The sequence below is a fragment of the Nannospalax galili genome, unplaced genomic scaffold (genome assembly GCF_000622305.1).
Source record: "Nannospalax galili isolate Female #2095 unplaced genomic scaffold, S.galili_v1.0 scaffold161, whole genome shotgun sequence".
NCBI lineage: Eukaryota > Metazoa > Chordata > Mammalia > Rodentia > Spalacidae > Nannospalax > Nannospalax galili.
The window spans coordinates 1,647,719-1,659,897 of record NW_008348586.1 but is presented as its reverse complement, the minus strand read 5'-3'; the positions used below and the strand labels follow the sequence as shown (position 1 = coordinate 1,659,897).

Below are 12,179 nucleotides of genomic sequence, written 5' to 3'. Positions count from 1 at the left end.
AATGCCAAGAAGCTCAGTAAGTAACCGACTGTGACTAGTAATAATCAGATATATAGAGATTAGAAACGCATGTGCCAACATCTTAATGTCAATTGCATTGAAAATGAATTTTTCTGTATGAAATTGTGTATTTTAATAATGAAATGGAGTTCTTTTTTAAAGGTTAAAACCTCATTTAATTTTATGTCTTATAGGGTTTATACTGAGTACAATATTGTATAACTGTAATAATTCAACTGTAAACCTAAAATTTATAGCCAATTTTGAAAGAGATACATCTTAGCTCAGAAAATTGTTATTGAATATGTCAATGCTGTTGTAATGAAATGCTTCTTCTAAGTATGTGGTTATTAAATAAATAATTAAAAAATTTTTAAAAAGATGATATTGAAACTGAACTGTTAGCTAGCTAGCACTGCCCATCTTTAATAGCTTGAAATGTGCATGTTCATGAGCAAAAGTACAAATATAGCATACAGAATGCAAATCAGAGAGAATCATCATTGTGACTTGTATAAAAGCCAAATATTTAAAATTTGAGGACTACCCATAAATCAGACTCAACATATTTTTCTTTTTGCTGTGCAAATGTGTGATGTTTAGAATGTCTGTTGTTAGGCGTGGTGGCACATGCCTTTAATCCTAGTACTCAGGAGGCAGAGGCAAGTGGATCTCTGAAAGTTCAAGGCCCGCCTAGTCTACATAGTGAGTTCCAGGACAGGGAGACCATGTCTCAAAAAGACCAAAAAAAAAAAAAAAAAAAAAAAAAAAAAAAAATGTCTGTTGTTAATCATTTCTTTCTGAACACAGAACATCTGTATGTGAAAGGACTATCAGCAATAATTTCTTTTCCTACCCTATATTTGTAATTTCACAGTTTTCTTCAAATGATCTAAATCTACTCATCCATTAATTCAGCAAAAGTACTGAAGTACTATAATTAACAGTGGAAAAATGAAATGGACAAAACATACAAAACATAGCCTAACCTTCAAAGAAGTGACAGTCTAATAGAAGAAAAAGACAAAGACATAAACAATTACAGCAGCCTATTTGTGCTATGGCAGCATGTTGCTGCTACTGTACCTTCTGGGCACAATGTTCTAAGCAGCTTGAGAGGAAGAGGGTTAAAGATCAAGAAAGGTTTTTATACTAGCTTAACCTGAGCTTAATCTCTTAAAGATTAGGAGTTATCCAGACAGTAAAAGTCAGAAGGCAGAAAGAATAGAGGTAGATGGGTGTTTGAGGTAGAGTCCTCCAGGTGTAATGATTAGGTCATACAAAGACAGAGGTGCATAAGAGCTTGATCAAATGCTGTTATTTTGAAACAGTGGGAATCCTCTACTCACTTTCACTGTAGGGAATGGCAAATTTTGAAATAGCTCAGAACTACATGAGAGGAAAACAGTTGTGGGATAAAAGTCAGGCTCAAATTTTGTTCAACCTAAGAACATATAAGCAACTGTCCACACGATAGAGTGGCTGATATCATCAGATTTACTTGCTGATAGATGAGAATTTCTGCAAGCATGCTATATGTGAAATTCAGAAGCACTGACATCAATAAAATGGCAGTATCCATGAGGACGTCATATTGTTTTTCTTCTTTCTGCTTCTTTGTTTTTCTTTTTCCTTCTCCCACCCCCTCTGTCTCTTTGTTTTGAGACAGGGTTTCCCTCTGTGGCTCTGGTTGTCTGCAACTGGCTATGTAGACCAGACTGGCCTTGATCTCACAGATTTGCCTTCTGAATGCTGGTATTAGAGGTATGTGCCACCATACCCGGCTGCTTTTAAATTTTATTTTATGTGTATTAATGGTTTGCCTGCATGTATGTAAGTGCATCCTGTGCATGTAATGCTTATGGAGTCAAGAATAGTGCATCAGATCCCTTTGGAACTGGACTTGAAGAGGTTGCTGGCTACCATGTGGATGCTGGGAACCAAACCCAGGTCCTCTGTAAGAGTCAGTTCTCTTAACTGCTGAGCTATCTCTCCAGCCCCTTCTTTATATTTTCTAGAACTAATAATAGATTTTTAATTCTATAATTAATAATGGTAATATTATTACCATTATAATGGTAATAATCAAACCATTTAAAAACAAAACTATTAGCCAGGCATGGTGGCACATTCCTTTAATCCCAGCACTTGGAAGGCAGAGGTAGGCGGATCTCTGTGAGTTTGAGGCCAGCCTGGTCTACATAGCTGGGGCTACAGGGAGACCCTGTCTCAAAAACACCAAAAACAAAAACAAAGTAAAAATAAATAAATAAATAAAAACTATTATGTTTATGCATGCCTATGTGTGCATATGCATACATGCATGGTTAAGCCATTCCAGACTAATGAAAACAAATATGTTAGCAATATTATATTAATATTAGACTATAATAATACTATCATAACATTTTATTATTAATATTAATATTAATATTATTATTGGAGACAGACTGGCCTGGAACCTGCTATGTAACTGAGGATGATTCTGAAGATCTGATTCTTCTGAGATCATGAGCATTTGTCATCTCATCTGGTTTTGCTGGGGATCAAATACAAAATCTCATGCATGATAGGCAAGCACTCTACCAACTGAGCTACATCCCCAGCCCAATAATGATACACTTAAAAGAGAAGGATTATAGCTGGGCATGGTGGCACATGCCTTTAATCCCAGCACTCAGGAGGCAGAGGCAGGTGGATCTCTGGGAGTTCAAAGCCAGCCTGGGCTACACAGTGAGTTAGTGAGTTTCAGGCCAGCTGGGGCTACAGGGGGACCCCGTCTCAAAAAGTCAAAAAAAAAAAAAGAAAAGAAAAGAAAAAAAAAAGAGCGAGAAGGATTGAGTGATGCTTTCTTATTGATTTTGTGAAAACTTTACATATTCCACAACAAACAAATTGTATTAAGCAGGAAAAAATTTTCTCCACAAAACAAAATTATCTTTAAGACACTGAAGAGATACAACTGGGATAAATTTATGTCAAATGTTAATAGATGAAAGAAAAAAACCTCAAAAAAATTATATAGAAATTGTGTTGCACTGAAATTATTCATATGTATCAGTTAGGGCTTGAAAAGGTATAATTTTCCTTATAGGATATAATTGTTAACTTACCTTTACTATGATAATTCATATTTCACCAAATTTTCAAGGATAAAATGAAGCTTTCCAAAATAGGTAGATATGTATGTGTACTGAATATTTCTTAATTTTCGTAGTACTATTCCATTTTAACATTTCATTTTGTAGGTGACTTAATAGATGTCTAATTATTTATAAGCAATAAAACACAGACTCTTCCTGAAGTCAACTCCCCACAATTTCAAGGGACCCTAGCTAATTTTAAAATACCATATGGTTCACTTATGTAAAGACTTGCCTAAACTTACGAGCTACGACACCTAAAATATTTTGAGATCTTATGAATCTACTTATATTCTTAGTGTTAGAATTTTATTCCTCTTCTCTTTCAATGTTTAAAGAAAAATAAAAGACTGTGGGGCTGGAGAGATGGCTCAGCAGATAAGAACACTGTTCTTGCAGAAGACCAGGATTCGAATCCCAGCACCCACATGGCAGCTAACAACTGTCTGTAATTGAAGTTCCAGGGGATCCAACAGTCTCTTCTGTCCTCTGCAGGCACTGCACAACATGGGTGCACTTACTTACATGCAGGCAATACACACATACACATAAAATAAAAATAATAAATAAAACATTTTAAAAAAAGACCTTAATTATTCAGCCATCTTTAAGTACATTCAACTACTCATTCTCATTTAATATTATGGATAAGCAGATCACCATTTTTTTAGGATGAGTAAATAAATACATAAAATAATTCACTGTTAATCAAAAGATATCCTCTTAATTACGCATATACTTTCCAGAATAAACCAATGGAATGATGGAAGCAAAAATATGTTCAAAGTAAATGTACCCCTTTCCAGCATCTTTTCTGTCCCTAGCTCAAACTGTGTGGTCAGAAACGTCAACAAGCAAATCATCCCAATGCTGTGACTTCAATTTGAGTTACTAAGAACCGCTAACAAATTCAGAAATGACTCCCTGGATCTTCCTTCCCCCTTGCCATAAGAATCTTCACTTCTTTCTTTCCTTTTAAAATCTTTATTATTATTATTATTTTTTTTAGACAACTCCTCACAATGTAGCCCTGGCTGGCCTCAAACTCACAGAGATCTACCTTCCTCTGCTTCCGAAGTGCTAGGATTAAAGGTGTGAACCACCATGCCAGCAAGAATGGTTCAGTCTTAAAACTTCAAACTTCAGGGACTGGAGAAATGGCTAGTAAACAAAAAGCTTGCCTTGCAGGTGTGAGGATCAGGCTCAGATCCCCAAATAAAAGCTGGGTGGGTGTGGCTGCCAGTTTGTAATCCTAGCACTGGGAGGCAGACACAGGGGATCCCTGGAACAAGCAGGCTAGTCAAATTTGCAAGCTCCAGGTTTAGCTGAAAAACCCTGTAGCTCAGGAAACGAAAGTAGAGGGAAAAAAATACTTCAAACATAATAAAGAATATGTGATTTTTTTTTTTTTTTTTAGACAGGGTCTCCCTGTAGCCCCAGCTGGCCTGGAACTATGTAGACCAGGCTGGCCTTGAACTCAAAGAGATCTAACTGCTTCTGCCTCATGATTTTTAATGGTGACTTTTTTTTTCCTTTTGAGACAGGGTCTCTCTGTAGCCCCAGCTGTCCTGGAACTCACTATGTAGACCAAGCGGGCCTTGAACTCACAGAGTTAATATTGTCAAATATGCTTAAATGTGTAACATTTTCTTTTTTAAAAATATTACTTTTATGTGTATGAGTGTATTTCCTGCATGTATGTAAGTGCACCTATGTCATGCAATGCCCATGGAAGTTAGAAGAGGGCATCGGATTCCCTAGAACTGGAGTTACAGATGGTTGTTTGCCTCCATGTGGGTGCTGGAACTGAACCCAGGTCCTCTGCAAGAGCAGTTAGTACCCTTAATCACTGAGCCATCTCTCCAGCCCCATCTAACATTTTTGTAGCATTATAAAGTCACCATTAAGCTGGGCGTGGTGGCACACACCTTTAATCCCAGCACTTGGGAGGCAGAGGCAGGCAGATTTCCCTGAGTTCAAGGCCAGCCTGGTCTCTATTGTGAATCCAGGCCAGCTATGGCTAGGGGAAGGCCCTGTCTCAAAAAGACAAAAAAAAAAAACAAAAAAGTTTGGCCAGGCACGGAGTTTCTTACCTATAATCTCAACACTTGGACATGATAATGATCCTATAAGATAAGCAAAGAAAAATATTCGTACTCATCAATATCTGAACCAACAGTAAGCAACCCCAAAGAACTGGGACATTTATTAGGAAAAGTAAAACTGTACTTAGTAACATATTATTTTATACCAAGATGAAAAATAGTTGTTGAAAGCCTCCAAACCTAGTCCTTTGTACATTTTTCTATTTTTCTATTAAAAATCATTATCTGCCAAGTTAAGGAATTTAATATAAATCAACTAATTTAACCCTGTTAAGATAGGTGCTGTTTGATAAGGAGATTTAGATAAGAGAAGTCAAGTGCTTGCACTACGGTTATACCTAGAAAATAAAAGAGTCAAGGCTCCAATTCCAGGTAATCTGGAGCTAGGGTCCACCCTCTAGTCACCTCACACATTGACCTCTGGGTTTTCCTTACTAAGGTGTTTTATAAGCATCTCCTTTCTGTTTATGCTACACAATTTCACTTAAATGCACTCATGCTTTATCTGTCCTCAGGGCTTTTTTCCTTAATTTTTAAAAAAATTATTTTCATTTTATGTGTATGAGTGTTTGTCTACATGCATGTAAGTGAGCCCATAATGTATAGTGCCCACGGGAGGCCAGCGGCACTATACATTATGAAGAGGGCGTCAAATCCCCTGGAACTGGAGTTATAGACCATTGGTAGCCACCATGTGGGTGCCAGCTCTCCAGTCCTGTCCTCAGGGCTTTTACACCAGCCTTTCAGTAGGCGTGAGATATTCTCAGTCTGTCTCCTGGTCTAGATGATTCCTACTTTCAGATCTTAAATATTAGTTACCTGTTCCTCCTTATCCCAACTCTGAGGTTAGGTCATCTTTAGATTGATTTGATTTGTGGTGCTCTTGATAGCACCTAGAGCCCCATGCATGAGAAGCAGGTGCCCCAACACTCAGCTATAACCCCAGTCCAGTTCCCTCTTTTATATAGTCTTTATTACCTGCACATTACCTTCATAGAATCAATTAGTTTGGGAGATTACAAAAGGAATTATGTAGCTTCCTAGCTCTCTTGCTCATTTCACAGTGGAAAGTAAATATGACAATCATATATATATGTAACTATTCAATAAAAGGTTGCTTATACATACACAAGGATCAACAAATCTTAGAAATTCTCAAAGGGTTTGTGACACCTGTGTAGTGAAGAAACAGCTTTATCCAAAGAGAAATCTGGCCTTTGCCCTTGGTCACCAGGTGCACATATATACATGCAGGAAAAACACTCGTACACATAAAATAAAAATAAATTTTTAAAAATTAAGACCATACTCCTAGTGAGTGACATAGTATTTATATTTTAAAAGATTCGCCTGTTTTTAGGGTCAACATGCTTTACTCTATTTGTGTCTCAGAGTACAAGCAAGGGATATTAGCATTTAACTGTACAAAGAAGAGTGAAAGCCTCCAGCATGATCATCACTAAAACAGTACCCCTGAAGACTAGTAATAGTATTTAATTCTTCTCTAAGGCTCAGTCAAGAGTAACTTCATATTTACTTAAGCTTGTTTTTGAATTTCCTCTAAACAGAGAATGAACTACACAGGTTAGAAACAAACAAAAAGCTGGGTGTAGTGACTCACTCCTAGAATCCGAGCACTGAAGAGGCTCAGGGAGGAGGATCACAGTGAGTTCCTGGCCAGCCTGATCTACAAGGCCTGATCTTGTCTCTAAAAACAAACCAACAAAACCAAAAAACAAGCCAAAAAAGAAAAAAAATCTGAAAATTTACTATAAAATGCTAAACACAAATTCTAAATACCTGAAGTGAACAGGTAGAACTTCTGCCAAGAAAATCAAGAAAACTTCTGCCTGGTACCCTAATCAAAACAGTGAGTGCCAAGTTCTTTGTCGCATTTTCTTTTACAATATTCCATTTTCTCTTATATCACTAAACTGACATCTTGGCCTTGAAGGAAGACTGAGAGGAACTAGAGTCCACCAATCCATTAAGACCCACTGCCCTGTCACAAGTTGAACACTGTGTCCAAAGGTCTTAAGGACTTTCCCACCTTGAACCTAGAGACATTCAAGAGCTAAATAATACACAGTTCTGATAAACGGGTGTGCACCCATACACATATGTATAGTAAGTAATACAGTAAAACAAATCACTCCTATTCAGAGTGATTTGTAGTAATCATAAGAAAAGCATAAGATGCCGGTGCAACTGACTGTAATTAATTAATTTCATGAACTGGCTTTTATGTAGAGTGAACACTACATCCTGAATTGCTATTTAATTAGATCACTTTAACAATGCTACTAGATCTGAACGGTCAAGTTGTGTTATGCTCCTGTCAAACCAATTAGGAGAAAAATGTTTTAAGAATGAATCAGTCTGGATCTACATTAAAAATTAAATCATTAAAGAAATACTGAGTGGTGTGAAGTACAGGCAGAATGAAGAGGTGATTGTAAGTAAAGCACAGGATGGCAAGGAGCATATACTAATGAATTAAGGCAACACACCCACCAATAACCCATAGAGACAGAGAAAGTACCTGGAAAGCTGTGAGTGCGCCAGTCCCTGGGTTATACAGGCATCGCAGCGAAGGCATGCTGTCCGCCAGGCTGGAGCAGCCCAGCCACAGAGACCTGGGCATAGAGCACTGCAGAGAGAGGACAACTATGAGATGGGACAGTATGAGACAGGATGACACAGATTACAAGAACTCTCAAGCTTGGCTGACTACAATACCAAATGTAGCTGGCTTTTATGATAGAAACATTTTCAAGAAATATATTATATACTGTTCTAACCCCAGAGAGAAACCCAAAAGGAGCACCAGAAGCCAAAAAACAGAAGAAAAAAATTGCAGGCCAAAACTACAAATATTTCATAAAATTTCTGTACCTATTTTTCTATGACTACATTTGAAGTACTACTTAATCCAATTGATTTCATTTCCTTTTTGGGTCTTAGCTGTCTTCTAGAAATTCACCACAAGGTGAAATACTCACAGACTAAAGTAGAAAAGAAAACTTCATGATAGCACTATAATATTAGGAATGGTAAATCAGAATATAAAATACCACAAGAGAGCGTTTTTAAAAAGAAAATTATTGTATCCCTAGGGCTTTGACAGCAGCTAACTCTGCACAGTTTCATATGTTTTATGTATCCTATTAGTTTGCTATTCATTAACCAAAATGCACAGTCAACCTTAGCAGTTGCCTCATCATCTTTCCAGATTGGTTAAAGAAGAGTGAGGCAAGAAGGAACTCAAACAGAAAAGAGACAACAAGCAAAGAGGAGCCTATGGTACAAAAATCTTCTCAACAAGAAAAGCATGGATGAAAGTAAATACAAAGTGCATTCAATAGCCAAAAAGAAAGAGGGTAGAAATTATAATTTCTAATGACACTGAGTAAATAATTAGTATTATTGTGCTTAAATGGTTTTTTTTGGGAGGGGGTAACAGATGCATGTGCACATGCACATGTGTTTGTCTCTGTGTATATCTAGTGTATAGAGGCCAGTGGTCAACCTTGGATGGTGTTCCTCAGGAGCCATCAACCTTGTTTTTATGAGACAAGGTCTGGGGACCTGGAGCTTGCTAATTAGACTAGGCTGGGTGACCAGTAAGCCCAGGGAGCTTCCTGTTTCTGCCTCCCAAGCACTGTGTACACCACCGAGTCCAGTTTTTATTGTGGATGCTGGAGACTGAATTCAGGTCCTCATGTTTTGCCCAGCAAGCACTTTACTGACTAAGCCCCAGGCTGTGCTAAGTTTCATAAGATGCTATGCATGGCAAAACAGATTTTATATTCTTTATGCTTCTCTAAAAGTATTCCAGGATGAAGTTTTGCCCATTAGCTTGAGCACTATTTTGATTTAATAGCTAAAATACCAAATAACTGACCATACTCAGTGATAAATATTTTAAAATATGGATGTCATACACACACAAAACTGCACGAAATTTGAGATGATATTCTGGTACTTTTTCTTCTTTAAAGAACTAATAATGGAGCCTGAGAGGGTGGGTTCTGACCTCCAGACCTCCATAGGTGGTATAGTGGTTCTGATCTCAACAGACCGCCAGGAGAGTGCTGAGAACGCAGGGGACTGCCTGAGAGTACCCAGATCCTGCCTCCATGTGGTGGTAGGTGTCCCTTAATTGTGCCATACCCATTCCCCTACCTGGGATTTTGTGAGGCCCCTTCCAAGGCTCCAGGGCAGATCTGGCTTTGGTAGGCGAAGGCTGAGATCCTAGCAGACAACCTGAGAGGGTAGACTGCCTGAGAGCACCCAGATCCTGCCTCCATGTGGTGAAGGAAGCCTGAGGGTACCTGACTGGAACCTGAATTGGGCTTCTGTGGGTACTTCTGAATAGCTGATCTGAAGCCATCAGTTCCCTCCAAATTAAATCTGAGAGAAACTGAACCCTGTACCAACCAGCTTTATATAACCAGTGAAGAAAGGATCTAGGCACCTGGATAATACAAACAGAAGCATAGTTTGACTTAATTCTCATATTGGAATTATAAACAACAAAAGAAATTCACATGCCAAAATCAAAACAAAAGAATAATAAAATGGAAAGCCAAAACACTATGTCCCCACCAAACTCCACCAATCCTGTAGAAGAGTTCTACAAGGAGAACCCCTTAAAGATAACCCAGAACACTGGATTTAAAAGAACAATCATAAACACGATCAAGGAATTCAACAAATTTAAAGAACACTGAACCAAAAAAAAAAAAAAAAAATCAAAGAACGAAAAGAAAAGAGATAAACTTCTAAATGAATTCACAAAAGAGATGGAAATATTGAAGAAAACTCAGGCAGAAATGAAGAAGGAAGTGCAAAACTCAATAAGCCAATTTAAAACAACAGGGGAAAGCCTCATCACTAGAATTAATGAAACGGAAAACAGAATATCAACACTGGGGGATAGGGTTGAAGGATTGGACCACTCAAGCAAAGATTATGGAAAAATTTAAAAAACACAGGAAAGGAATTGATGTGGGACACCAGGAAAAGACCAAATCTACAGATCATAGGAATAGAGGAAGGAGAAGAATTTCAGGTTAAACAGGATTGTAGAAGAGAATTCCCGAAATTAAGGAACGACATCCCCATACAAATACAGGAAGCACATAGAACACCAAATAGGATCAGAAAAGAAACTCCCCATGACATATCATAGTAAAAACACTAAATGTACAGAACAAAGAAAGAATACTGAAAGCAGCAAAAGAAAAACAAGTCACATACAAAGGAAAGCCCATCAGAATTACAGCTGACTTATCAATGCAAACTATGAAAGCCAGAAGAGCCTGGACCAAGGTATTCTCAGTTTTACATGACAACAGATGCCAGCCCAGAATACTTTACCTAGCAAAAATGTCTATTATAGTTGAGAGGGAAAGAAAAATCTTCCATGACACAAAAAGCCTGAAAGAATACATGTCCACAAAACCAGTCCTTCAAAGAATACTTGAAGTAATACAGAGAGCAGAGAGAGAAACAACTATACCCCAGGGGCAACAAAAGAAAATAAATAAGGGTATAACTGAGGAAACACAAAATCAGACAGAGAACACAAACAGCAATCAAAGGACAGCAACCAATATACATCTTTCAACAATAACCTTAAATATCAATGGACTGAACTCAGTCAAAAGGCACAGGCTAAGTGAATAGATTAAGAAACAACAACAACAAAAGAAACAAAATCCATCTCCTTTCTGTCTGGAAAAGTACAGCTATATCAAGAATGTAAACAGAAATAAAAGTGACAGGATTCAATACTCATCTTTCATTAATAACTTTAAATATTAACGGACTGAACTCCCCAGTCAAAAGACACAGACTAGGTGAATGGATTAAGAAACAAAACCCATCTCTTTGTTGTCTGCAAGAAACTCATCTCACTTTCAAGGACAGACACTATCTTAAAGTGAAAGGATGGAAAAGAATATTTCAAGCAAATGGCACTAAGAAACAAGCAGGGGTTGCAATTCTAATATCTGACAAAATAGACTTCAAAGTAAAACTAATCAGAAGAGATAAGGAGGGTCACTTCATTCTTATCGAAGGAACAGTTAACCAAGAAGATATCACAATCCTTAATATATGCACCAAACTCTGGTGCACCCAGATTCATAAAAACACGTAAGTAAATGTCCCTCTCGCTACATGGGTAAGCTACACCAGTAAGATGCCAGAGCCATCTTTTTCTCCATGTCTGCTGTGCGTGTTCTCCACACCCGCCACCTTTCCTGGTGGCTCATGGCTTCCATCCCAAGATGGCTCCCATAAGCCCCTCTATGGTCCATTCCCCTTGGAGGAACCAGGTCTCTGGGACACAGCACCCCATGGAACTTTTTCAAAAATTGATCACATACTGGGCCACAAAATAATCCTCAACAAATACAAATAGACTGAAATAATCCCATGCATTCTATCAGATGACAATGCAATAAAGCTCAAAATCAACACCGGACAAAGCCCTAGCCACTACACGAACTCGTGGCGATTGAACAACACACTGCTAAACAACGAGAGGGTCAAAGGAGAAATTAAGAAAGAAATAAAAGAATTCCTGGAATTCAATGAAAAGGACAATACAATACAACATAACCTCTGGGCACTTTAAAAGCAGTCTTAAGAGGGGAGTTTATAGCGAATGCCTTTAGTCCCTGCAAGAGGCAGGCAGATCTTTGTGAGTTCAAGGCCAGCCTGCTCTACATAGTGAGCTCCAGGATAGCTGGGACTACCAGGAGACCTGTCTCAAAAAAGACCCTCTCCCCCCCAAAAAATTAGAAAGAGCCCAAATAAATGACTCAACACTGCAACTCAAGACCCTGGAAAAACAAGAACAAATGAAACCCAAACCCAGCAGAAGAGAAGAAATAACAAAAATCAGAGCAGAAATTAATGA

The 12,179-nt window shown here is 38.0% G+C and overlaps 1 protein-coding gene across 8 annotated transcripts in view; it reads right to left on the bottom strand.

The window, feature by feature from the left end:
* The window catches only part of Btrc (beta-transducin repeat containing E3 ubiquitin protein ligase), a 192,347-nt gene that overhangs the window by 117,636 nt on the left and 62,532 nt on the right, over nt 1-12,179 (bottom strand). For 5 of the 8 annotated variants that reach the window (XM_029569621.1, XM_008845591.2, XM_029569620.1 and 2 more), the window contains one exon: nt 7,791-7,898. The exons of the other annotated variants lie outside the window; for them this stretch is intronic. In XM_029569621.1, coding sequence (XP_029425481.1) covers nt 7,791-7,898 — 108 coding nt within the window. The remainder of the gene's footprint in view (nt 1-7,790; nt 7,899-12,179) is intronic. 8 annotated transcript variants of the gene reach the window in all.